General features: G+C 48.1%; 1 protein-coding gene and 1 long non-coding RNA gene across 9 annotated transcripts in view; both read left to right on the top strand.

Moving 5' to 3' along the window:
- The first annotated feature begins 351 nt into the window (after nt 1–351).
- LOC115341364 lies at nt 352–13,494 on the top strand. Of its 2 annotated transcripts, XR_005932569.1 has the most exons (4): nt 352–1,472; nt 2,096–2,183; nt 12,341–13,274; nt 13,395–13,494. It is a non-coding gene; the product is annotated as an uncharacterized LOC115341364 (long non-coding RNA). The 2 variants fall into 2 exon arrangements; XR_003923371.2 differs by having other exon boundaries at nt 352–1,224; nt 12,341–13,486.
- Nucleotides 13,495–14,471: 977 nt separating this feature from the next.
- The window catches only part of ABCA5 (ATP binding cassette subfamily A member 5), a 34,023-nt gene continuing 21,465 nt past the window's right edge, over nt 14,472–27,029 (top strand). For 3 of the 7 annotated variants that reach the window (XR_005932568.1, XR_005932567.1, XM_030014182.2), the window contains exons 1-11: nt 16,597–17,122; nt 17,239–17,343; nt 18,019–18,132; nt 18,869–19,073; nt 20,215–20,373; nt 20,590–20,687; nt 21,304–21,533; nt 23,013–23,154; nt 24,042–24,230; nt 24,588–24,735; nt 25,537–25,705. Coding sequence is in view for 4 of the 7 variants with exons in the window: in XM_030014182.2 (XP_029870042.1) it covers nt 18,028–18,132; nt 18,869–19,073; nt 20,215–20,373; nt 20,590–20,687; nt 21,304–21,533; nt 23,013–23,154; nt 24,042–24,230; nt 24,588–24,735; nt 25,537–25,705 (1,445 nt within the window). In the remaining 3 variants the exon portion in view is untranslated. Of the gene's footprint in view, nt 14,508–14,593; nt 14,689–14,748; nt 14,768–16,591; nt 17,123–17,238; nt 17,344–18,018; nt 18,133–18,868; nt 19,074–20,214; nt 20,374–20,589; nt 20,688–21,303; nt 21,534–23,012; nt 23,155–24,041; nt 24,231–24,587; nt 24,736–25,536; nt 25,706–27,029 lie in introns of those variants that run through there. The other 4 variants (XM_030014184.2, XM_030014185.2, XM_030014186.2 and 1 more) reach the window with 4 other exon arrangements.

Below are 27,029 nucleotides of genomic sequence, written 5' to 3'. Positions count from 1 at the left end.
TTGCCTGCACCCTTGGCTGCACCCCTGCAAGCCTGCGCCTCTCCCTGCCTGCACCCCTCCCTGCCTGTGCCTCTGCCTGTCTGCACCCCTGTCTGCACCCTTGCCTGCACCCTTGCCCGTGCCCCTGCCTGCACCCCTGCCTGCCTGCACCCTTGCCTGCGCCCTTGCCTGCGCCTCTGCCTGCCTGCGCCCTTGCCTGCGCCTCTGCCTGCCTGTGCCCCTGCCTACGCCTGTGTCTGCCTGCACCCCTGCCTGCACCCCAGCTGCACCCTTGCCTGCGCCTCTGCCTGCCTGTGTCTGCCTGCACCCCTGCCTGCACCCCAGCTGCACCCTTGCCTGCGCCTCTGCCTGCCTGCACCCCTGCCTGTACCCTTGCTTGCCTGCGCCCCTGCCTGCGCCCCTGCCTGCCTGCTGCGCAGCTCCTGGGTGGTCCCGGCGCGGTGCGGGAGGCGGGTGCGGTGGCTGCCGGCTGTCCTCCTTCCGTGACTGGGTGCGGGGGGGGGGGGGGAAGGCGGCGTCCAGCCGAGGCACACGCTTCCCGGGGGGGGGGACCCTGAGGTTCCCTGGGGACCGGGGAAAGGCTGCGGGTCTCGGGGTGCAGCTGGAAGCGGACGTGGCGGGATGGTCGCACCCCGGAGCGGGAGCGAGGACGCGGTGCCCACGGGGGGGGTCTCGGCGCGGTCGGTCCCACCCGCACCCACGGGTGACCCGTGGGTGCACGCAGAGCCTCTACCACCGGTCACCCAACAGCGGGCGCGGGAGAGCCCGCCGCAGGGTTCTGGTGCGCCACGGTGAGAACGAGAGCGAGCGAGGGGTGGAAGAATACAGCGGGAAGAGGAAAAAAAAAGACACGCTCCGTTTTGTCTCCGTTGGTTTTAGATATTAAGGATCCGTTGGAGAGGAACCTCTTGCTTTTGTGCTCGTAGGATGCCGAGGGCGGTGTACATTCTGCGTAGCGCGGTGGTGCCCTGGCTTAACCACGGCTCTTAGTCACCTTATATAACATTAGCAATTTCTTAATCTTTTTTTTTTTTTTTTTTTCCTTTTACCCTCACAGGCAGATCGGTTGAAGTGAGTTTATCCCAAGTCTGAAACAGAATGTTTTCCAAGGTGGTCAGCTAGGCCCCAGCAGGCTCACGGAGGTTTCCCATGGGAAGAGCCAGTAGAGCCGATGCGATGACATCCGCCTGAGATGAGGATGCTGTCTGGATCAGAAACGCAGCTGTACGCCGGGGTGTGGTAGAAGATGGGGACCCCCTTCTGTACGGAGGAACCCCACTTTGGGAAAAGCTCCTAAAGAAGAGAAAAGATAGGCCTTCCTAAAGCAGTGCTCTATATGTTTCATTATAGGAACACTGGAAGAATAATAAAAAAAGCCCTAAGCGCTAAGAAATGTGCGCTTTATAAACATTTATAGCTAAATTAATGCCAAGGATGTTGGTTTACACCCCAGCGAAATATTGATGACCGAGGTATAAAAGCCAGGGAAAAGGTTGCATGGAGAACACGTCTGGGATTGTAAGAAGCACTGCCGCTTCCCGTGCCCTTTTCCCTTGGGCTGGAAAATGTGTATTGTAGCTGATTTTTATACCGTGCCCTTGCGCCGCTCCGTTTCCCAGCCGGCCCCGTGCAGCTGAGCTCGCGCTAGGCTGGTGTTGCTCAGGATTTTGCCATTTTTAGCTGCAAGGGCCGAAGTCTGAGGGAGGCTGTAACCCTCAATTAGGGATCTGTTGGTGTAACTTTCCTTATGTTCGGAGTGATTGTTTGGGGTGAGGGAAATATGCTGCTGTATGTGGTCCTTCCTGCCAAACTTGCAGCTAGAGCGAATCCTTATAGCCAAGCAATAAATCCCCCAAATGAAAGGTTTACGATGGAAATGCTGACAAACCCTTAACTAACACATTACAAATGGCAGCGTTAAAATTCAGTAGCTATAAGCTAAATTAGCAGCGGCGCGGGCAGCCTTCGAGGATTGCCGTAGCGAGCCGGCCGCAGTCCGGAGGCCTCGTCTCGATAAGGATGTGCAGTAAGACTATGGCTTTTAATTTGCTTTTAATGTTTCTGACAACCTTTTGTTGCTCTAACTTGCACGCAGGTGCAAAACGACGGCTGCTCCTTTGGTTTTTCATAAAGTTTTTCGATGACTGTTGGAAGAACATCCGTCGGGTGAGAACAAGAGCCCGGTTGGTTTAGGGCGTTTTTTTCCTAGAGAGGATGGAGTCCTTGTTCTCCGCAGTTTCCCAGAGCGCTGGCTGTGTCCCTTGCTGTGTCCCAGGTGCCATCAGGTGCTCCGGGACGTCCCCGTCACATCCACGAGCTGGGACAGCCCAGCAAAACCTGCTGGCACCCAGCAAACAGCGCAATGTCAGTTTTAATTGGGGTTTTTTTGATGTTTTTCCGTATTTCCCCCTCCGCGAAAGCATGCAGGAGTTCTGGGATCACGCTGCAGCGCTGCCTTCCCTAGAATTAGGGCACCCTCGTACAGCACCCTGCTAACGCCGAGGGAAATTTTCTCCCGGCTTTAACGGGTTTAGGCTGAGCTTGGGACCCGCAGAGGCTCGTCCGTGCCGCCCGGCGGTTCGCGTGCGGAGGGTTGGAGGGTGCGCGAAGCTCGGCCGGCGGACGAGTTTCGGCAGGCTGCGGTGGGACCCGGCGGTGCGGCTGCGGAGGTGGGGGCTGCAGCCTTCCCCAGCCCCTGCGGGATGGAGCCGAGCGGGGATGTCAGCGGGGGACCCCACGTAAGGACGACTGGACTTCCACGGACGGTGCGTCACGGTGCCGTGAAGAAGTTACCATCAGCTTTCAGTCCGGTGGTACCAAAACACTTTATTACCTTTATCGCTCACGATTGCTCCAGCACAGCGCCCGGCCTTTGTGCTCGGCGTTTAGTTTCCCTTTGGCAAATCTTTTTATTTTTAAAGTCTAAATTCTGCACACAACGTGACCTGATCTCCTTCGCCCTAGGTAGGATTCACCCTCCTGTCCCGTAACAGGCTCAGGTCCCCGTCTCTGCTGTTCAAATTGTCTCCTCCCGTGGTCAGCAGCGCTTCCAAGCTGTGGAAAAGGCCGTTTGTCTTCTGAGGGCTTATTAAGTAGTTTTTTAAACACGACTTGAGTTGCTGGTTTGGTTTACAGTAAAACACTTTGATTTGCTGTGCAGCAATTAGTTTGTGAGAGCAGACGCTGAAGCAGAACAGAAAAATCGCTTCTTGAATGGTGACGTACGTAAAGGCTGCGGGGCGATGCACAGGGACCGGCGAGCTGCCTTACGTGAGCCTGTCTCTCCCAATGCGCGCAAGTGAATTCTCTAGGAACGTTACTTTAATCATCTTGTGTCAATAAGCAGTGCCATGCCGTGTGCATCCCTGCGCAATGACTTTTTAGTAGCTGAATTATCTAGTTACGAGTGGCCGTGAAATACGGCGGTATTGCAAAGTGCCTGGGGAGAGAGCAGCTCAGCGGGAAGGGAGTTTCTGCTAGGGGGAATCCATAGGGCTGAACAAAGAGATCTGATTTCTACGTCTGGGTCTGGCCATAACTTTTTCTCTAGAACTTACCCTCCGTATGTAGTCGTTTGAATTTTATACATGATATGGTTTGTTTATTCCTCCTTCCAGCTTGCTCCTTCATTGCTAAGAAACGAATTTGCTGCAGAGAAATTGGACAAACATGCTGCAGTTTCAGGGCACTACTGAAAAATCTCTCTGCGTTTGTAAACACGAGATTTGTGCTGAAATATGTATTTGTTTTAGACACGACTTCGTTTCCAGCATTCGCTTTGATCGGGTCGCTTGGAAGGCGAGCCATGTCATGTGGTGGGTTTGTCCAGTAGAAATACAATTAGAGGCTTCGGTTTCAGTGTTTGCGCGAACGATCGCTTGTGGATCATCGGCAGGCCAAAAATTAATCCCACGGCTCTGTCCACAAACAACAGCAAGCTCGAGGGGTGCAGCTTCTCAAAGTCGTCCTGCTTTACTCCTGCAAGCCCATTGTCAGACTTCTGTTATATATTTCCATTTCTTACATCTCGGCGGGGAGGGCTATGTTTTCCCCTGGTTTATATCCCTTCGCTAAGAATTGTTTGGAAAATTCAGATGCTGGTCATGTGTGGTTTATAACTGTTATAAGCATAGATGGTGTGAGACAGAAGCGCAACTGGTGTCCAAAACACCTCTGGTACCTCCTTGTACATCCTTGAACGCTAAGGCCAGGTTTTTGGGCTCAAATCACGGTTTTCCCAGCATGTCACATGGCGTGAAGGTGCCGTAGCTATTGCTCTGAAGCTGTTGTGTATTTTGGATGACAACCCGGTGCAGGGACGGACAGAAGTCACGGTGCCTGGGAAGTGGGATCTTCCAAAAACAATATACGCTTTGCAAATGAAGAAATCGAGCAGAGCAGAGCAGAAGAGCTTGGTGAGCCAACTTCCATGGAGCCGGAGGTGGGACGGGCTCCAGCAGGACCTCTGCAGAAGGACCCAGTGGCTATTTCGGTTTCCTTCAGTTCCGGTTCATGTTTTTGTTGGATTCTGCTGCTTCCAGCCATCGCCTCCCTTCATGGGAATGGGAGCTGGGGAGAAGGAAGGATATTGGGGGGCAAGGGTAGCGAGGGTTTGGCATGGTCTGTCCTGTGAGAGAGTGTAACGATGGCTTTTAGAGACGACAGGCAAGACAACGATATTTTCAAACGTGATCCTATCCCCTGGACAGTACCCCGTGAAATTTCCCATCAATTTTAGCTGAGGTAGTGGTCAGCCCCCATAGAGAAGCGGAGCTGATTGCATGCGGACAGGTGAGTGCCAGCCATTTCCCTGATGCTCCTGGGATACAGCGCGCTCACACCACCGTGCTGGTGGAAAATAAAAAAATAGTAGGAATAAGCACACTAAAGGCTCTGCCTGCTACGGGGCAGGCAGGCAAGGCAGGGCTCTTTGCTACAGAAGATGAAGAAACGGTAGGAAGTTCTCCAAGAGAAGAGGGACCAGCTGGAAAAAGGGGTATCCCCGAGAGGATGTCTGGGGAAGGAGCTTGAAGAAAAGCCAAAGCAAACAGCGGGTGCAGATGCTGGGGAGGAGAATACGGCTTGACGAGAGGGAAGGTGAGAAACAATGAGCCGGCCACAGCATGAGCCGCTTATGGGAGCAGAGACCATCTGCTCTTCACCAGCCTGAATGGTGCCGAGCGATATCCTGCATTCCTTTGTTCCCCGGTTTAAAGGGAATTGCAGGCTGTGAGCGTTTTGAAAGCCAAACACGGTTCCTGAGAGTTCAGCTACATCTTAACTTTTCTCTGAATTTCCTCCATCTCTTTCTCCTCAAGACTCTTCTCTTGCAGCCGTTGGCTCGTTGCATGTTTTCCCACCTTGGATCTTGAGTAGGTGGATGAAAAGCCCAGGAGGACACGGCAGTTGGCAGAAGTTAAACAAACTGTGCTGCCCTGGTGCACGCAGAGTTGGGAAAGTCTCTCTTTGTGGCTTTAGCCAGATAGCTGGGGAATTCAGAGAGGATAAAATGACCCAAGAAGTACATGCAGCTCATAAAAGTGGCAGAGGCCAATAAATAAAAACTACTTTCAACTTAGTAACCTAAGTAATAGTAAGGTCTTAGAGCCGTAAATCTGGCTAGATAATAATAATGGGTTGAGCACTCTCTTCCAGGAGGGGCGAGGGTGATGCTAGAGTCTGTTAACCTAAAGAAGAGGGGCAGAGATGGATGTGGAGAGCCATGACATCTAAGAGCCAGATAGGATATTTTTTTAATATTTAAAAAAAATGTGAGGTTAACACACAGATGAACCAAAGCAGCCTCATACCTCTGGAAATCATTTACTTGGGGGCTGGGGGAAAAGGTGTTTTTATATGGCATATCTTACATTGCATGTCCCTCCTTCTGAGACTTGCAGTCGTGCTCTTGGTGATGTTTTTGTCTCTTGTAAAAAAAAAAAAAGCCTGAAATTTTACCAGGTACGTTTTATGTGGTCACCTTTTTGCTGTGTTGCTGTACAGAGGCGTCCATGCTCAAGACATGCCCTGCATGCAGAAAGCCCCCATCGGCGGTCCTGTTCCTCTGTCACACGTGTTAGGATTGGCATGGTAGAGGCAGAGCTAAATGTCGTGGCCGCTTTTTCCTTGGCTGCTGGTGTGGGTTTTAACGCTGCAAATATTGCTGGGTTTTTTTACTGTTTGCATTTCCTCCTATCTGTACTCCGTGCATATATATATATATATATATATGTATATAATAGGTTCTCTGTTTACTTTGGTGAAGTAATGGACCAAAATGCATCCTTCAGGCGTCTTGTGAGCACTTAATTCAGCCTTCAGTCCCAGACCTTTTGTGCTTTGCTGGATTTGCAGCGCTGGCTCCGGGTCCTTCCCGCGCCGCGTACATCCCCAGCCCTGCGGCATCGCTCGGTGGCACGGCTTGGGCGGCTGTTGGCTGGGTGGAGGTGTAGGCACAACCTTTGGCCCGGCGGATGGCAGTCCCTCTGTGTCATCTGCCTCGTCTCTCTCGCTCCCTGGCTTACACTGGCATTTAGTTTTGTTTTTTTTTTTCACCTTGTGGCACTGCTCTGTACTTCGGACTTTGTTTTTCGCTGTTTTTCCCCCGACTCCTTTGTTCCGCCGATTATTTTTTTTTTTGCAGCAAATCGAGTCACAGGTTCATTCGACAACACAATTAAGGGTTCAGCTGTAAACGGGTCGTTGCTCTGGATTCCCCCTGGATGCAGACCCGTGCCTGCAGGTGCTCCTGCCCAGGGAACAGGGTCCCACGGGGGGGCTGAGCATCGTGGGGGGGTCCGAGGGCTTCCTGCAGGCAGGCTCCCCGCTGCCAGACTAGAGCTGCCTGTAAGCTCTGCGGGGTAGGGATGGGCTTTATCACTCGGTGCGTACAACCACCACCACGTGAGTGTTTTTGTCGAGGTGGTTTATTAAACCTTTATTCTATTTATGTAGCTCCCAGGGTAACGTGATCTGGAGTTAATTACTGGAGCCGTTTGTGTTTTTTTTTTTTTGTGAATACATCTGATGAGTTTGTTAGCGGTAGGCTTTTGCGCTCCTGTTTAACGTGATACAAATTTGGATGGCTCGCTGTAAACGTCAGCAGCGGGGGGCTTGGACGCTGAAGGCGAAGGCGGCCGCGAGCCCTTTTGCAGGGGGGTTCACCTCTGCCCGGCGGCTCTGTTGGCAAAAGCCCTGCCTCGGATGTAGGTGCCTGATGATTTTTTGGGTATGGATGCAATGCGACACGGTGTCCCAGGCAGGTGACCACCTGGAAGCTCCTGGTATGGAGCGTGCAAGGCAAGAAGAAGCCCAAATATTCAGGGCTAGAAGCTGACGCCTTACTGGCAGCCAGGGAGAGGAAGGAGGAGGAGGAATCCACTGCAAAAATGTTCTCGAACACGGTTAAATGAGGTTGAGCAGCTCCAAAAGTGAGATTCTGAGAAAAGCAGTGCTAAATAAGGGCAGGTAGCAGCCTCTGTCTGACGGGATATTTTTATTGGGCCGGCAACAGGAAGCATAATTTTTCTTTAAATGACAGGTATATCTAGAGTATGCTGTAATACAGAGTCAGCCAGTGCAGTGTTTTTTTAAGCGGGAAATTGTATTTCATAATCCGTACAGCAAAGTTCACTGGGAAGGGAACACGGGTGGTGGTGGGCAAGTGTTTGACAGCCGGCTGGATCGGGGGATGCTGCCACGCATGACGGCAGTGCTGATGAAAAATACCTGGTTTCTGCCACAACCCCATCAGCGATGGGGCACGTTTGCCCCCTTTGAACTGTGCTGATTTAAAATAGGCATTTTGGTTCTTTTTTCTACAAACGTGGGGTATCATTCACGACCAGAATGAATATAAGTTTATACCGACGTGGCTGTGATCACAGTATTCTATACGCATTGAGTACAATATATATATATATTATTCTTGTACCCCGGCACTGCTGTTGTTCAGAGTCTGTTGATGCTTCAGTTAGAAAACTTGTTTTTTCCAGAGGTTTCTAACTTCCCATAAAAGTCAATACCGGGCTGAAACTCTCTGTGCCAAGTCTTAGGCCAAGATTGAAATTTCTTTTATGAAATTTTATTTTGAGCCAGTTTGAATGTTGTTATAGAAGGTGGATAAGGGCAGAGAGTAAAATTTTTGTCTTGCATGCTATGAGCAAATCTGACTCCTAAGAACTTGCATTTTGCGTAACCTTTTATAGAGGTGCAAAATGCTGCCGTTCTCAACAGGGTTTCAACCCTTTTTCTTGATACGCAGCTATAAATTGCTATTGGTATTGGCCTGTACTTGATAATCGTGCCCTGCTTCTGAATATTGGGGAAGTTTTGGGTGGCAAAGAGCTCGTGGCTTTGGCAGTGGCAGAGCACCCTTCTCAGCTGGGTGCAGCTGCAGCCTTTGAGCAGTAAATGCTGAAGGAAGTTGGGTTTTGCACAGCTTATTTTAGTCTCCTTCTAGCTCACAGAAAGAGGCAGGCCTCTAAATTAGGTGCTCTGAATTGCTGTCGAAGGGCTTCCCTGGCAGAGGGTCCGGGCTCTAGCGTTAGATGATGCAAATGCATCATCCTTGGTGCTTATAAACAGGTTTATTGATGCAAACACATCGTTTCCAGTAAATATGGAGTATATCTCCTCTTTAAAGCACGTTCTGTCTTCTTATAAGCCATTGCCTCTGTTCTGGAGGGTGGAATAATTGCTTACAGAGAAAGCTACCTGATTTCTGAGAATAAGTTTAACCGTTGATGGCAACTCGTCTGATTAATTAAACCTAAAAAAAATTCTGGACAACCTGCTTTTTTAACAGCTTTATTTTGTTTCAATCTGGATGAAACCAGAGCAGGCGAAGCGAGCTGGGAAGCAGCAGCGGTTCCTGCTCGGTCCCCGCTACGCCGGGCACCCCGATGCTCCTAATGAGGGACCGTGCCGCACGCTGCCTCGCAGCCGAACAAAACTCACCGTAATGAAAAAAGGCACAAGGAGATTACTGTGGTTTTGTTCTCCCCGCCTGTGCCGCGCTGAAGTGCTGGGCACTCGGGAAACGCTGTCTCCAAATAGAAGCGGGACACAACGGGGAGCTCGGTTTTTCGCCTGTAATTTGGTTCTGCCCAGCGCGGTCTCTAATAACGATCCCTCGAAGAAAGAAAAGAGCAGTTCTTCAATGCAGACCCTCAGCGGCGAGAAGGCAGGCTGCTGGCACGAGGCAGAAAACCTGGTGCCGGCGCTCGGCTTCGATAGAATCGCGACCTTTTTGGATGCAGGAGGAGCCCCGTGTCGGGTGAGAATATCTGTGTCCTCTGACTGCGTGCTGAGAACAGCTATGGTTTACAGTATAAATGCCGTTTCTTTTTTTATTTCTGCTTTCTGGAAAGCGAAGGTAGTCTTAGATGCAGAAGGAAGAGCGTGCCAAGGACTCCCGGCGTAAGTAGCCCTTAGGTTGTGGTCGCTCGGTCTCCCCTGCGGCAGCGACGTGCCCGAGGTCAGGAGAGCATCTGCAGCGGAGCAGAGGCACAGCCAGCGCCCGAGCCATGAGAAAAATGATCGAAACAGGGACAAGAAATGGGCCAGGAGTGGGACTCGGGTCAGTTAATAAGCAGGTGGTAAGTCCAAAGGAAAATGTAAAATGATCTGGTTTTATCTGCGCTTGAATCTCAGCAATTCATGTGCTGGGCCTCTGGTTCTCAAAGGGCTCAGCAAAGCTTTTGTAAAAAGAGAAACAGTGAAAGAGCAGCTGCTTACCTGAAGCTTCTGCATCACTGGACAAAATCACTTCAGGCTTCCTGGGCTTTTTGCAAACTCTCTGCTGAATGGGAAGAGCAATGGGAGCAGGCGCATTCTTTCCAGCTGCAACATAAAAGCCATAGGGGACAGAAGGGCCACATCCACCAAACTGAAATTCGAGAATAATGTTCCAGCTCTGGCCGTTTATTTGTTATCGCGATGCTGAAGTTGTTCCCCACTCTCAGCCCAGCACAAGAGAGGATGGGCGGAACCGCCCATATTTGATTGCAAGAAATAGAGCCTGCTCTGCTGTACCCATCTCCCTCTTGCTCTGTTCCACGTCCAGCTGTAGCAGGTTTTGCACAGTCCTTTCACCAGCAAGATGAGCAGGGCTGCTACCGAAGAATTTGGAAATGGTCCTTTGTGATTTTAATGCTTACTTTTTTTTTCTTTTTACTTTTGAAAGGCTGAGTCACTACCTACTTAAAGAAAGGAAATTCAGTTAGTCATGTTTCCTTTCCAAAACACGATGGATTAGTGCATTACAACTGCAGTGCATTGAACTGTATTTCCATAATATCCTGTTCACTGAATCCCTTAGGTGAGTGCCTGTGCCCAACTTTCTTTTTCAAAGAAATACTTCTGTAAGGAGATCCTTTAAAAAGACAGTGGAAGAAATGGCTGACCACAGTCTGGCAGGGAAGAAGTGCCATTCTGCATGTGCTGCTGTGGCTTCAGAGCTCCCGATGAGATGCAGAGAGTCCATCAGCCCAAAGCGATGAGAGCTGGAAAAAAATCCCCACTGCTTTGGCATTAGCTGTCAGCCATTTGGGTACAGAAAACAAACTAGAGGCTTACTAGCAGAAACACCGGCAAAATGCGGAGTTTGGATGTTCAAGTTTTCTTTAAAGTTTTGAATTCTATATTCCATCTATATTACTTACATGCGCGGAGCAGAACCAGCGTGCTAAGGAGGAGCAGAGGAGCCAGGACCACCCTGGCACCAGCAGCATCTCCGCAGGCGTTGGGTAGCTCAAACCGAAGACCGACGAACCGCCGGCACAAAGACGCGGCGGTGGGGCTGCCCTACAGCTGAAGGACAACCTCTGCCATCTGGTGTGAAAGTCCCCAGCCCGCTCGGGGTTTGTTGGACTGGGGCTGTCCCATCACCCCGCTGATCTCCAAGCACCCCCCCATTAATTCCCCCTGCTCTTAAGAGAGTTTCAACTCAGACTTACTTTCCCTGAATGCTTTGTTATTTTACCTTTTGTCGTCAAGCTCACGTAATTTAGTTTAAGCAACAACTCTTTCAACTACAGCAGGTTTACACTGGACTCCTGAGCAGCGGGAAGAAACATCCCAAACTTTCAAATAAATGTGTAAACGTTACAGCCTGCTCCCTGTGCTCGGTTGTTTTGCCAGGTGCCGGGTTGGTTTGTTACTGGTTTTGATGCTGATGGAGAGAGCCCCGCTGCAGAAGTGGAAGCATCGCTATTCTAAGTAGAAAAATGTTTCCATGAAAAAAGTCAGATCGTCGGTACCTACCAAACCTTTGTGCAACCGTTCACTCAGCTTTGTTGCATTTGGTGCCACTACCTGGGTGTAGTTGCTTAGATCTTTATTCCTGTTAAAGAGATGAAATTGCTTTCTTTGTCTTTAAAGTTTTTCGCTCAGAAGTAGAAGTTGGACAGGTTTCTGGTGCCCGCTGCTTGCAATAAGCAGTACCCATCCCCACCTCAGATGCAGACTCCTTTTGGCCTTGAACAAATTACATCACCCTTGGCTTTTTGTATCTATAAACGGAGATTATGTTTAAGGCACCTGAGCATAGAGGGCTGTTGTAAAAATTAATTAGGTAGTGGTTTTAATGTACTTTGAAGATGAAAAGCATTGCAGCGCTTTAGATGATAATTACTCTCCGGAGGCTCTCTCCCCGTCGTGCGGGTTGGTTTTGACTCTCTCGCAGTGATGCCGCCGCGCGTGTCCTCGGTGGCTCTCCGGCCGCAGCAGCACCCGGTACCACGGGGGTAAAACGGATTTTAGGTGATGTTATCTTCCCATAGGACACAGCCCGATGCTTTGGAACACCCACACGTGAAACTGCTGCCGTGCTTCGTGCAGACCGTTTGCTTTTCCGTGCTATGAGCTGTGCCGGGGTGGGTTATTGCTGTGGACCCCGAGCTCTGAGCGCTTTTCCTTGGGAGGACAAGGCTTGAGGCGAGCGGAGGGGTGAACATCTTCAGGAGCGGTTGTTGTGCTAAAATACCCTAAACTCCAAGGGATTCGAAACTTTGCAGGTAGAACGTGAATATGAGTAGTTAAAACTTTTAAAGTATAAACAGAGACCACAACAAACATCAAAGTGACCAGAATTCAGCCCCAGACGGGCTTTTATTCTATTTAATGCTAGATGGATGAAGATAAGGAGTTTAGGGGTTTTTTTATTGAAGCTCAAATTATGCCATTGTATTTACCTAGTATTCATTAGGCAAAACTAAAGGGCATTATTTAATTAGAGTACTTTTATCTAATTCTCTTTGTTAAGGTGGCAACTAATGAAAAGAAGAAAGTTTCCAGTTAAAGCAAGCCTTTCTGATTTTTTTTTTTTTTTTTCCTAAAGGAAGTGCTAGCATAAAGATTGGGTGGGATTTGATCATTTTCTGTATGTGAGGTGTCTGAAGCAGCCTGGACCCACCGCTGCTGGGCCGCACCGCACTCGGGGGACACCTGGTGGAAGCAGCTTTCTCCCCAAAACCTCGTCCCCAAAAACGTCCTCCCCAAATCCTCTCCGTGCCGGCCCACGGGATTTCTGCTGCTCGGGGGCTGCAGCAAAGGGTGCCTGCGCCTAACGAGGGCCCTGGGACCAGGGCTGGGATTGAATCCGGGATATTTCCAATCGTCGCTGTAGGCAAAGGTGTGAATGCAAAGGCTTCTGCGTGGCCGCGATACCTACTCGTGTAAACTGTGCTTTCCACTTCGTACTGTGCTTTGAGACCCTTTTCTGCTCTCCAGGTGAGGACGCAGCCTCCTCAGCTCCGTTTTCCAAGTAAAAATGTCGAGTCCATACTGTCGTTACAGAGCTGCGCTTCAGCGCAGGCGTGCGTGACGCTCGTGCGGCTCCTCAGGTGCAAAAAAAAAACCAACTCGGGCAAGAAATTTCAAATACTTCTCCATCAAACTGCTGTGCTCCTCTGTAAGAAGCTGAGCAGTCAGTCCTTGCTGGAGCACAGGGAGCTCGCACAGTTTTTCCCTGAGCAGGCACGCAGCATCTCTGCTGCAGGACTCCAGATGCTCAGCGACATTCCTGGGTTTTATTTTCTGCTCAGCCTTTCCCAGCGACTTGCAGGAGGCATTCGGAAAAACGAGGATGTCAGATCGCGCTCGCGGTAATGGGAACGGGATAATTAAGATCTCGGTGGTTTTGATCCCATTCTGGTTGTCAGCAAAAGGCTGTCACAGACTAAGGCGAAGGACCTGTCCGGAGGGTGATGGGAATATTTGCTGGAAGGGGAATAACTTCGGTGGGAAACATCACGCACCGTCGAGGCACCGAGGTAGGGAACCACCAGACATAAATGACAGGAATTCAGCATTTGTATTCAAGGCAGCGTTTTCAACGCTTTCATTCTATTTCGGGTAATGCAATAAAATACTGGCGACCTTCGGGATGCAAGGAGGAACCAGCACCACTGGATGTATGGAGTCGCTCCCACCCATCCGTAAATCTCCGGGTCCCCAGGGCCATACTTCCAACCCTTTTCCTTTGCTCCCCGGTGAAGGGGGGGGGGGGGGTCCTGGGAAGGGGGGGTCCCCGGGAGCGGGGGGTCCTGGGAAGGAGGGTCTTGGCAAGGGGGGGTCTCGGGAAGGGGGTGTCCCCAGAAGGGGGTCCTGGGACGGCGGGGGTTTTGGGAGGGGGGGGTCTCAGGAGGATGGGGGTCCCGAGAGGGGGAGTGTCGGGAGGGGGGTGTCCTGGGATGGAGGGGTCTTGGGAAGGAGGTTCTTGGGAGGGGGTGTCTCGGGAAAGGGGTGTCCCCAGGGGGGGATCCCATGAGTGGGGGTCCCGGGAGGGGGGGGGGGTCTTAGGAAGATGGGGGTCTCGGGAGGGGGTGTCCTGGGACAGAGGGGTCCTGGGAAGGAGGGTCTTGGGAGGGGGGGGGTCTGGGGAAGAGGGTGTCTCCAGACGGGGGTCTCGGGAGGGGGGGAGTCCCAGGAAGGGGGGGGGGTCCTCAGGAAGATGGGGGGGGTCTCAGGAGGGGGGGTGTCCTGGGACAGAGGGGTCTTGGGGGGTGTCCCCAGAGGGGGGGCTCTTGGGAAGATGGGGGTCCTGGGAGAGGGGGAGTCCCAGGAGGGGGGGGGGTCTCGGGAAGATGGGGGTCCCAAGAGAGGGGGTCTCGGGAGGGGGTGTCTGCGACAGAGGGGTCCTGGCAAGGAGGGTCTTGGGAGGGGGGGGTCTGGGGAAGAGGGTGTCTCCAGAGGGGGGTCTCGGGAGGGGGGGGAGTCCCCGGAGGGGGGGGGTCTTGGGAAGACAGGGGTCCTGGGAGGGGGGGGAGTCCCAGGAGCGGGTGTCTCGGGAAGATGGGGGGTCCCGGGAGGGGGGTTTCCCGGGAAGGGGGGTGTGTGGGAAGCTGCCGGCGCTGCAGCCCCTGCGTTGGCCGGCAGGGCGGCGGGTCCGGGGGCGGTGGGCAGCCCCCGCCCCGCTCCGCCCCGCTCCGCTCCGCCCCGGTGGCGGCGGCGCGGCCCGGCCCCTCGCCCTGCGCCGGCTCGGCGAGCGCTGCGGAGCGGAGCCCGTGAGTACCGGGGGGGGGGGGGGGGGGGGGACACACCGGGGAGAACCGTGGGCAGCGCTGCCGGCCGCTCTCCGCTGCGGATGGAGGCGGGGACCGGGGGGGGGGACACACACACAGACACACACACACAGACACGACGGCTGCTGGTGGTACCGGGGGAAAGAGCCCCCCCCTCGCCGAGGTGTGTAAAGCGGGAAGGGGAAGAAAAAAAGGAGAGGAAGAGGAGGAGTTTTGCTGTTGGTGCGCGTCATTACTCGAGAGTGAATGCTTTGCGGGGGGGGTTATTTATTTCTGTGTTTATTCAGGTTTACGTGGCTGGGGGGGAAAAATGGTGAGGAATCGGTATTTAAAAGGGAAAAAAAAAAAAGGGGGGGGGAGGAATGGTGGCTTCCCCCCCCCCCCGCCTCGGCTCCGCGGCTGCAACTGCGGGAGTCCCCGGGGAGCGATGGGCTTGGCCGGGGGGGATGCGGGGAGGTGGGCTGGAACCAGCCCCGGCCGGGCTTGGGTGTTGCTTGGTGTTATTTCGTTATCCTGCGGTGAAATCCCGCGGAGTTGGGAGGGAAGCGTTCTGCAGATGCTGGGCTCCGTGGTGCTCCTCAGCCCCAGGCGCGGCTGTTTCCCTTGGGAGTCAGAGGAGGAAGAAAATTCAGCCCGTTTTTAAAAATGCTTAAATAAATCATTTAGCTTCAATAATTCAAGCCCAGTAAAAAGCGCTTCAGAGTTTTTCTTAAGTAGCATTTAGGCTGCCGTCTTCTTGCAGCAAGATCAATAATCTTATTTTCTTATCTTTCTGCAGGTGTTGTTCACTGATAAGTTGGGGTCTTTCCCTCAAGCCACAGCTCATTTAGCTGAGGCTCACACACACACACACACATACAGCAGGTTTTTTTAGCTTAAAACCCAAAGGAAAGGTAACGTGCAGCACTAAATCACATAAACTGAGCCTTAAAGACCATTGTCAGGTTGATGGTTGGGGGAGCGAGGGAGGTCTTCCTAAGTATCATCTGATTGTTATTCCCCCCCGTAAGAAGCACTAGCATCTCTGATGTGGAATTAAAGCACAAAAAGAAATTAATTTCCTTGAGATTGCTTTGATCGAGAAGCCCACAAGTAGTTGTGTTTCAGCCACTTCTGTCAGTACAAGATCAGAAGGAAGAGGCTAAATCATGGGGGACTTTCACAGGTTAAGAGTATTTTCATTTTGTCTGGTATTATTCAAATAAATGCCTTGGCTGCTGCTTTTTCTGTTCGGCCTGCATGTTCATTTTTTTCATCTGGAGTTTCTAGGAGGGTTTGGGTTTTTTTTTTTCCCCAGATACAATTTTTCACCGTTCAGGTGATGCTTCTTCAGTGTTCTTAATTGTGTGTTACGTAGCTTCATTAGCTTATGGGGAGATGGCAGGTATCAAGAAATTAATTAATGTTCTTAAAGTGACCCTTCCTCCAACCTAGGTGATGTAAATTAAAGCATGGAAGTGTTCCAGTGAAGATGTGGAAGTATTACTGTTTCAGTTTTTTATAACTGGCTAGAAGATAATTAAAGAAATAGTAACTGGCATTAGTGATTGAATCCGATTAAATCAGCTTTGCCCATTTTCTGGATTTCAATAAAATAGAGGAGTGTGACTGAGGGAAGGGGTTGCTGCTTTAACGCAGTCGTGTAGCATTCAGCAAGGATCTCGACGGAGCTTCTCCTCTTGTAAGTGCTCTTGAAATCTGCTCCTGAAAGCAAACAGCGGAAGCGCAAGCACTTAACAGGGCATGCTGTGAGCAGAGGGGAGAAGCATGTTATTTTTTACGACCTGTAAGCAATAGCTGCTGCTCTTGATTATTTTTAAAACACTCTGCTGTCATTTTGAAGCATTTCTTGCTCGAAAATATCCAGAGGAGTTGTATGCATTTTTTCTGCAAGAAGTAGTTGTTAGCATAGATTGATGTTTAAGCATTTCGTGGTTGGTTGGTTTGTTTTTTTTCAATCAAAGGAATATTTTTTTTTTTTTTCCATTTTTGAAGTAGATTCGATGGGACTTTATCGGACGCACTCCAGGCTCTAGGTGGGATCTCTTCCCAAGGCTTGCCTTTCAGTGACGTGCAGCCGTGTCCCACGCAGGTCCTCGTGCTGCGTGTCCCTGCTGGGGGTCACTGTCCCGCGGAGGACCCCGACACCCCCCAAGGAAGCCGTGAGCTGTGGGTTTGGTTCCTTGCAGGCGCCTTTCCCCTCCTCTCTTCCCTCCTACGCTCAGAGAAATGCAGGCTCCGATAGAGCTGTCTCTCTAGAAGCAGTTTGTGTATTTGAAGTTTTCAAGCTGAGCTCGTAGCAGCGGTCCTGACATCTGAGCAACCTCATGCGTTTCTTCAGTTGATGTCTGTGCTCCAAAAATAGATTTCCATATTAAAATACAGCTGGGGAAGGAAGCTTGAGCCATGTGTTGTCTGACAGATAACAGAGAAACCAGGTCCTGCTCTGAATATGCAGTCCCCAAAGCCATCAGTTCGCTTTTTGAATAAGTGTCAGTAGCTGTAAAACCTGGAGTACGGATAAATTCTTAAAATCTGCACTGTCTTTTGGCTGAAATGCTGAGAAACGACTCAGTGGCGTGCAGGTGTTGCTGCAGGTGGGACTTGCGGCCGGAGCGGTCGAGGGGCTGGAAGGGGTTGGTGGCGTGAAGACCCGCGCTAGTTCTCGGGCTGTCTCTGCCCAGCAGCTCACGATTATATTTCAACTTCACAGGTGAAGAAACGGAGAGAGATGTAGATTGACCAGGGACTTCGAACCTCGGACAGCAAAACCGGGGATAGAAACCTGGTGGTTCCCCAGCCTGCCATCCCTCGCCAGGTACGTCCTGGTGGAATGGGATGCTGTCTCCTGGAAGAGCATTTTCAATTTTAATTTACTTCTCCCCCCCACCCCCCGCAAAAAAGATTATCTTCAGCACTACTGTGCTGTGCGGCTGGCCTAATGAAAAGGTAAAAAATAATGAAAAGGAAAATAAGTACTGTTGGATCTGCTCCAGAATGAAAAGGGGTTACTCGCGGTAAATTGAACAGTTTGCCTGGGGTGAGATGGCTCTTGGTTTCGGATGCGTGGGGCTGGCTGGCTGCCCTGAGCCCGTGTGATGGACACTGGAATCGCGCTCCGAGATAAATACTTTGGTTTGTAGTTTATATGTAGCAAACTGAAAATAAGCCCAGGTTAGCTCGAGTCTTGTGAGCTGGCGTAGAGCTGGTCCTGCCTTTGGGTGGAAGATTGCTCGGGTGGCATCCCAAGGCTTCCCCAGCTCTCTCATTGTAAATGAGTACTAGCAATTTCTTCATGTAACTGGCATCTAGCATGTATATATATATTGGAAGGCATTAAAAATATGAAAAATTGAAAATGAAAACTTTACATGAAAATATAAACGTATGAGATACTGAATGCTGCAACTGCCTGGCTTTTGCTTTTTAAATTGTTTTGTTATTTCATATGGATTTGGTTTTGTTTTTTTTTTTTTTTCCTTAAACAAACTAGGCTTGAAAAATGGCACCAGCAGCTCCAAGAGAAGCAGGAGTATGGAGACAAACCAGAGCTCTCTTATTCAAGAACTGTCTTATTAAATGTAGGACTAAAAAAAGCAGCGTTCAGGTAAGCGGAGGGCTTGTTTACTGCTGCCTTCATGTCTGCAGTTATTCTGCATTTAAGTAGCTCCTGAGTCAGAGGCAATGCTCAGTTTTATTATAATGTTTCTGAAGCTTCAAGGTCTGCTCTGAATTTTAGGTTGAAATAGGCTTTTTCAGAAGGTATTTTGTGATTCTTTGGTTGAAAATGTATCCTAATGTGTAAGGCATTACCCAGAAAATATCCTTGAATTAATATTGCAATCTTAGTGCACTTCTAAAAACTTTTGCACCTATAACTGAGCAGTATAGCGGGATTAGACCTCTCCGGAAGATTTTTATCTTCTCTAACAGTTTAGCCCTGTGTATAGGTGATGTGTATGATACTTTAAGATGAATTTTGTGGTGAAGAAGAGACAGTACAAAGCTTGGCTAGACTTGTTTAATGGTTCATGCTTCGTGTTCTGCTACTTTCCAAATAGCGTAAGCGTGCTGATCTTTAAAGCATGTAGAAATTATCCCTTTATACCTTAAAATGGCTTCTTAGGTTACCAACGCATGCGATTAAAATCCTGCTTCAGCGCCAGAGAAGGATTTGGCATTAAAATTACTGTTGCGTTGAAAACATGCAGGGAGCTTTACAGTCAAGTAGTCAGACTCACAGTCCCTCCTTTAAGCTTCATGTAACTAAGATAAATTTTTGGAAATTCTCGTTCCTACGACTGCTCTTTGAAGTTTTCGTATTTCTTTCTTTCTTTGCGCAGGAGGTCCTTTTCCCACTCTTTTTCTTGTTTTGGCTGATTCTGATGAGCATGATGCACCCGCACAGAAAATACGGCGAGGTCGCCAACACCAACCTCGGCACTCTGGATACCTCCATGCTGGTGAATTTTGTCATCGGATACACGCCGCCAACCCGAATGGCACGAGAAATCATGAAGAAAGTGGCTTTTGATAACTTCGAAGATGGTATTCAGAACCTAAGCATTTTGTTTTTCTCAGTATATCTCATGCCATGGCTTGTGTTTGAAGAGGGAGCTCACTGTCGCTGCTGCTGATAGAAAAAAAAGCATTTGTTTTCCATCGCAGATAGAGAACAGACTGTGAAGGCGTTTTTTTTGCTTGGTTGGCAAATGTTCTGGCACTGCCATCTCAAAGTGGTTCCCATTCTCCTGTTGCAGCCAACAAGTGTTATGTGGCTGCAGGACAGGTTTTGGCAGGACACAAATGCAAAGTACAAATTGCCCCTGAACAGCTCTAGAGCTAATTAATACTTGTCCTGTGACATCCTGGGGCAAATTCAGGAAATGATTCTGTCCTGCAGATATTTTAGGTTCTGTTTTCTATCCTGTTGTTATTATCAAAACATTTTTAATTTTTTTTTTTTTATGTGCTGATTCCCATTAACAGTGTCACCTCTTCTTTTGAAAGCAATTTTTCTTTTTTTTTCTTTTTTTTTTTTTTTTTTTTTTAAATGCTTTGCCTACACAGCTCACACATCTAGCGGGCACTTATCTCTCCAAAACCACTCTGATGTATTTTTAGTTTGGTGTCTTTGATTCTCTTCCTTGTGGTATGCATGCTTCAAAGGTACTGCGGAGAGACAGCCCAGCCCGACGTCCGCATTTTCCTTACGGGTGCCCTCAGCTGCTTTGAGCAAATGATTCCGCTTTCTGCCTTTGCCCATCTTCCTCCCATCCTCTGCTGAAGTTGGTGGCAAAATACCATTTTTTTCATATATTTAGCCCTCTGCACTGGTTAATCTGCCCTGTACAAGAAAAGTGCTGGTGCTGGAGAATAAACTCACGGGTAGCCGGCAGAGGTTTGGGGCACAGAAACTGCTGGAGCAGCAAAAAATGGGGGGAAAAGGGGAAGACTTGGGGGTAAATTTGAATTACCCACCCTGCTACTGAGCGACACTCCTGCAGGTTTCTGTTCAGAATACTTCTTTCACTGGGACAAAAATATAGCCATCTCTCTCTCTCTCTCTCCCCCCCAAACCAAACAAATCATTAATGATTAACATGATGCTTTTTTAAAACTGTCGCACAGTTTTTCTTCCTGCTGTGCTGATACCTAAGTCAACATGATAATTTCTTCTCTCTCCCAGGCATCATCACAGAGGAGTATTTAAGCGAAGAGGAGCTGCAAGAGGCTAGTGCTTTTAAACGCTCAAACTTTGTGGGTGTAGTGTTCAACGATGCCATGTCCTACCAGCTGAGGTTTCCCGATTCGGTCGCTATGTCATCCATTTATATGGAATCGAGAGGTAAATGTGCACGCTTTTATATGTACTCTGTAAGGGGATAAGCTGAAAAATCACGCCCTTTTTTTCTTTTTGGCCTGATGTTGCATATATTGGTTTATGGAAGTTTTTTCCACCATTTATAAGGGATCGCCTTAAGCTGCACCATCTTTACATTGGGGATAGGACAGCTGTAACTCTGGCTTTTTGCATTTTAAAATGCCTTGCTTTACTCTGCAGCCAGTTGTTCCAACCTGCGGAAGGGATGCGAGTCGGTAACGTACTGGAGCTCGGGATTTACAGCTCTGCAAGCCTGCATCGATGCTGCAATTATACAGGTAAATCTGAAAAAATAACATAATAAAACCAAGGAGGTTCAAATCCGTGGACTGCCTTGGCTCTGACTGGTTTTGTGCTGTTGTCTGTTAATTGTGTAAAATGCCATAGCAAAAATTAGCTTGAATCTGGTGAAAAGGCAGAATATTTCATGTGCGTTTTGCCGTATTTTGTGCAGAAGTGTTCTTGTCCGGTTGAATAATGAGGACGTTTGTCTTTGTTTGTGTCCAAACGAGCCTGAACCATACATCACAGCAGTCGTCAAAACACGAAGGCTTGACAGCGCTTGCCCCAAAATGCTATTTAAGATGCTGTACCGAAAGGGGCTGCAGAATTTGCCTTAACTATTTTATTGTCAGTATTTGTCAGCAATGCCCTTTTCCCTATTGCTCTCCCGTCGTGCCGCTCGCGGTGAGAGCGAGTCTCATCTTTTTAGGTGATAGGAGTTGCAAAATTGTTCATTTTATCTCCAGGTGTTTAGATATTCTCCAATTTCTGTGCTTTTGGGCTGGGATCTGGGGACAGTAAGGTTTCAGGGTCTCCAGATCTCTCCCTGTCAGCAGGGATGGAGACCGGGCTGAATGATGCAAAAATAACTCTTCCTTCTTTTCCTTTTAGCTGAAGACTAATCAGTCGGTTTGGGAACAACTTGAATTGACGAGAGCGATGGTCATGGGAGAGGCTGCAGTGGTGGAAATAGATAATTTTCCTCGTGCGATCATTTTAATTTACCTAGTGATCGCTTTCTCACCGTTCGGGTATTATTTGGCAATTCATATTGTGGCAGAAAAGGAGAGGAAGTTGAAGGAATTCTTAAAAATATTGGGACTTCATGACACTGCCTTTTGGTATGTGAGTGTTTGGTATAACGCATTCTTTATAAAAGAAATATAAAATATATAAAGAAATATAAAAAATAACACTTTCTAGGAAAACAACTCTATCCCATCCTCCAGTTTTTTAATTGTTTTCAGTGTCATTAAGTGAAAACAGTTGAAAAGTGAGATACTCTGTAAAATGTAACATAGAGATACTTGCAGTACCGTGAAAATAGGTATGTTTTAATAAGTAAATACCAGAGTAACACTTGCATTTTTGTGCACGTGAGGTTACACCAGACTTAGAGGGATTAAATGTGATGATGCGTGAGATTTTTATGTAGTTTGTTTTAAATATTTTTGGCTCAGTACCTCCTTTTCTGGAGGCTCAACAGGTGACCTGCAGTCTCTCTTCAGAGCTTAGCAGCAGTTTCCCCGCCGTATAATTAAATGAATCTAACTCTATAATTTTAACATGACAGAGTATTCTAAGCAACAGGTTTTAATTTGTTTCCTTACCATGATGGAAATTGTCCTATGCAATATAATGTTTTGGGTTTTTTCTTTTTTCCAAATGAGAGGATGTACTAATTTGAAGTCATTGATAGTTGCAGAGATAAAAGCGGGTTTAGCTTTGCCCTTTGCCGCAGCGCCCAACAGCTTTTTAGCATCTTTCCCTGCTGCACCGTAACAGCCAGCCGGGGTTCTCTGGGTTATTTTTTTTTCTGGTTGCTTTTGTCTTATTTCTGTACCCAAGCTCTTTTCTGGTAGTCGGTTCCGTTTGTTTGCGGTATGTCCTTGGTGATAAATCTTATTCAGCTGAGTCCTTCACCCGCAGTGTTGGTCCGCTGTCCCCACTCGCCCCTCGCACATCAGCATTTGAGTAACTCTGGTCTGGGGAAAATGATTTTACTTTTCCCAGGGTGAAATAGGAGCGATCTGCAAAGGCACGCTGGTAATGCAGCTTTGATCCGCCGCTGAATATAACTCGGAAACTTGTTTCTGAGGAAGCTGTGTCACTTTTTACTACCTGTACACAAACTGCCCTTGTTTCCTGAGGTCAGAATTGCTCACAGACTTGCAGCTCTGTTTTTAAAAAGAAAAGGATTTTATTACCCTGCCCAGCTACTGGAATGACTAATGTATTAAATTTTAAATAGTATTTCTTTAATTATTGAAACCTACTACTCAGTTACCCTCTTTTGGTTATACCATGGAATTAATTATGCAAGTTAAAAAAAAAAAAAAACAACCATGAATCGTCTAATTGTGTTTCTTTTTGATGCCATGGGTATTGATGTGTGTGCTCTAATGGCTAGAACATTTACAGGGATGTTTACAAGAGCTCTTTTTATTTGGGGGCTCTTGTTTTGTTGCAAGCTTGTCCTTTGGTGCAGCTGTCTGGAATATTAAAGAATGGAAGTTTTAGCTATTTTTGTGCGTGAATAGTTCAGGCTATGAATTCGTTGACTGATTTCTGTTCTCTTTCCCCCCCCCTTTTGCTCCTAGGCTTTCTTGGGTGCTGCTCTACATGAGCCTGATTTTTGTCATGTCCATTCTTATGGCGGTGATTGCGACGGCCTCTTCCCTCTTTCCCCAGAGCAGTGCCTTTGTGATATTTCTCCTTTTTTTTCTGTATGGAATCTCTTCAGTAAGTATTCCTGGTCTCGTTGAATTCAGCCATCCCATCCCTGTGGTCTGCCTCTGGTTTGGGATGGTGTACAGGTCTCAACCGTCACTATGAGAAGTATCTTTCCTTACTGAAATATCTGAGTTTATAATAGGACAAGGGGTAATGGCTTTAAACTGAAAGAGGGTAGATTTAGATTAGATATAAGGAAGAAATTCTTCACTGTGAGAGTGGTGATGTACTGGAACAACAGGTTGCCCAGAGAGGTTGTGGCTGCCCCATCCCTGGAATTGTTCAAGGCCAGGTTGGATGGGGCTTGGAGCAACCTGGTCTAGTGGAAGGTGTCCCTGCCCATGGCAGGGGGGGTGGGACTAGGTGATCTTTAATTTCCCTTCCAACCCAAACCGTTCTGTAATTCTATGATAATCATCTGTCTTTGAACTGAAAACACTGCTGTTCTGAAGTCCAAAACCATGCCCCCTTCTAAACATTTGTTGTTACTATATAGCATAATGTTAAAACCCTCTTTAAAGGTCAGAGAATTAATTTATACAGCAAATGACTTGTCTGAGTTCATAAGCAACCAATGCAGAAGTAGTTATTTGTTTACTGTCTATCATTTACAGAAGGTGTACTAACCAGGGTGTATATGCACGCTCAGCCATACGGCTCCTTATTTTTCTTTTATAATTTTTTTCTGTGCTCTGTCACCTGGCATCTTTGGGAAATCTGTCCCTCCCGATGGTCTCTTTGTAAGGGAAGTGTGGGACGTGGGGAATACTGTAGTGACTATACCAGGAAAATGATACGATTGAAGCCGTGGTCTTTCTACTTTAGTTCTTCTATACCCTGTATTGTTAATTTTTTTTAACATAGTACCTTCTTGTATTTTTTTAATCTGTTCTTAGGTTTTCTTTGCACTTATGCTGACACCTCTATTTAAAAAGTCAAAGCACGTGGGTATAGTGGAGTTCTTGGCAACGCTGGCTTTTGGTTTTGTGGGCCTTAATATTGTCCTGCTGGAAGATTTCCCCAAATCTTTCGTTTGGATTCTCAGCCCCTTGTGTCAGTGCAGCTTCTTGATCGGTGTCGCGCAGGTAAATAACCTGCTACTCCTCCGACTGCAACCTCATCGCGCTCGTTTGTCTTGCATCGTTTTCAAATAGGTCTTGATGTAAATATTCTTAAATATATATTTTTATTTTTTTAATAAACTGATGATGGTGGGGAAAAATGCCTATTTTAATAGCTTCCTGTGGCATTTTAATATCAAGTAAAATACAGCGCACCATCAAGCAACTGTTATTCTTCGTGTTTGTTGCTGTGATCTCAGTCACTTTTTCATTTTTTTTTTTTTTTTTTCTGTTGCTAAGTTTTGCACCGTGCTGTCATGTCTTTCCAGGCTGGTACAGTGCTGGTGTGTAATGGTTCCATTTATCTGTGTTTGTTGGCAGGTCATGCATCTAGAAGATTATGAAGATGGTGCAACATTTTCAAATCTAAATCACGGTCCTTACCCACTCTTTATCTCTCTCATTTTATTGGTGTTGGATAGCATATTTTATCTGCTTGTAGCCGTCTACCTTGATCAGGTTATGCCAGGTACGTTCATGAGAAAAATGGAACTGAACTGCGCTAGCGTCACCCATTCCTGCAGTCCTGAGCCCCCCAGGTTGACGTGGCTGGTGGAGCTGGGTGGCATTTCTGACTTAATTTCAACTGTGGAGGAAGGAGATGGTGCTGTTTACAAATATATTTCACGCTGTGACTCAGAATAATTTTGGCTGAAATAATTTATATTCTATTAAAACCGAGATGTGAGGGGGGGTATTTGCATGTTGAGAATTGATGGCCCTTAGGTACGCCAGCTAAACTTGGTTCCCCTCTTTCTAGGGGAAAAGCTTCTTTACCGGGTTAGCTAGTGGCTCAGCCTTTGCAGTTTGCTCTTCTTCCAGGGTTGAAAATTAAAGACTACTCTGCCTGTTCCAGACCTTTCCCTGTGACGGCAGTAGTTTAACGTGAAACGCAGAATCTAAGTTGTTAATCTTGCGACTAATGCCTGGTTAAGCCCTTCAACTCCCTTTCCTCTGATCTCTCTGGATTTATAGTGCCTGTGTTTAAGTCACTGTTCTTTCAGCACTGGGGATTTCTCTTGCATCGAAAGAGATTTGCCCGTATAGTTAAATACTGAGCAAAACTGGAACGTGCTAGCGGCGTCGATGGGAACCGTGGCTTCAATGCGGATAAAGTAAACTTGGCTGATGAAATCCCTCCAGAATGGGGGTGTGGGCTGGCCCCTAAACCTTTAGCAGGATAGCTCATGGCTTTTACAGCTAAAACCCAGGAGCTGAGGAATAGCTGTAGTTACTGTTAAGAAGTTGTCTTTTTCCCTTTACTGTCCAGGGGAGTTTGGACTACGCCGCATGCCATTTTTCTTTATGAAGCCCTCGTTTTGGTCAAAGCGCAGAAAAAATTACAAGGAGTTGTACGAGAGCAGCATCAATGGCAGTTTAAGTTTCAGTGAGATCGTTGAGCCCGTGCCTTCGGAATTTCAGGGGAAAGAAGCCATCAGGTACGATTCCTGCTCTGCCTCACATGCAGATGAGCAGATCACCTGGGTCCCTGACATTTTGGTGTGTAATTTGAAAATCGCTCTTGTTTCTCCGGTCGTTGGGATTCAAATAGCATATGGTATGCATTGCAGGGAGTTCTCCGCACACACACAGCACGACTAGTTTCCATTTGCAATGAAGCCCCATCATCAACGACATGGATGCTCTCCAAGGATAAAACACTGGGCTTAAAGAAAGGGTTTGTTTGTGGATTGTATTCCTTCAGTTGGAGTCCTGTCAAAACCGGCCGGTTTTCCATTCCCTCAGTTTCGCTGAGGCCACAAGAGGCGTAAGCGGTTGCAGATGTTGAAACGCCTACTCTTCTGGGAGGGTTTAGTTTCTGGTAACGCACATTTGAGGAGAAAAAGCCGAATTCTAGGTTTGTGTGAAGGCCGTTGTGTTCTCTGTAGACCAGAGAACGACTTTGTGGTGGTTTTACCCAGCTGCCGTATCTAGGAGGGTAAAACAAAACTGAAAAATAGATGGCCGTGCTCTCACGTTTCGCATTGCATTTTGTGTCACCTGTTGTCTTGCATCTGGACTGTCATGTATTTTTAGTGTGTCTCAGATATTATTTTCAGTATCTTCCTTCTAGCCCTTGTTTCCATCATTTCCCAATGGCACAGCCTGACGTGAGTTGGGGAACTCTGCGTCTTCACTCCTCCTGGTTGGCTCCACTGGTCCCAAATAAATATTTGAGTTTAGTGACCAGAATGAGTCTTGCGTTGTCCACGCTCTCCATGTCTCTTTGGGCATCTGCCATAAGTTGAAGGGTCCAGTTTTAATCCTGATGTTCACATGAGAACATTGTGGCCATTTTTGCTTTATTTATCCACCCTGGACTCTTTCCATAGCACCCCTCCACCAGCTCTCCATCATTTTCACACTGTCTTGTCGTCTTTACATGTACAGGTTTTGTTTTCTTTCATACCCCGTTCTCCTCCCCTCTATTCACGCCTGTAACCCACTCTCCATCCTCATTTTCAGGGTGGCCAGGCTTGCAAAACCCATCCTTCACATGGTGCCTTCAGCTAAAGTGGTTGGTTCTTTTCATTTTGAAAAAAAGTGGGGCTGGAAGGAAGGTTTTTACCTTTCTTGGAGAGAAAGATACCTGCTTTCTTTTGCCTAATTTTGATCAAGAGCTGTCAGTAATCACATCTTTGGGGTCTGTTCTACTAATACCTCTTTTTCATATCATGTCTGTTGAGTCTTCGCAATGGTATTCTCCGAGTATTGTGAAATTATTGGGGAGTAGCCGTTCCCTTTTCTAGCTTGGGAAACCTC

This window comes from Aquila chrysaetos, chromosome 5, assembly GCF_900496995.4.
Source record: "Aquila chrysaetos chrysaetos chromosome 5, bAquChr1.4, whole genome shotgun sequence".
In the NCBI taxonomy this organism is placed as follows: Eukaryota; Metazoa; Chordata; class Aves; order Accipitriformes; family Accipitridae; genus Aquila; species Aquila chrysaetos.
The sequence above is the reverse complement of the archived record's forward strand: the minus strand, read 5'-3'. Positions and strand labels throughout refer to the sequence as shown.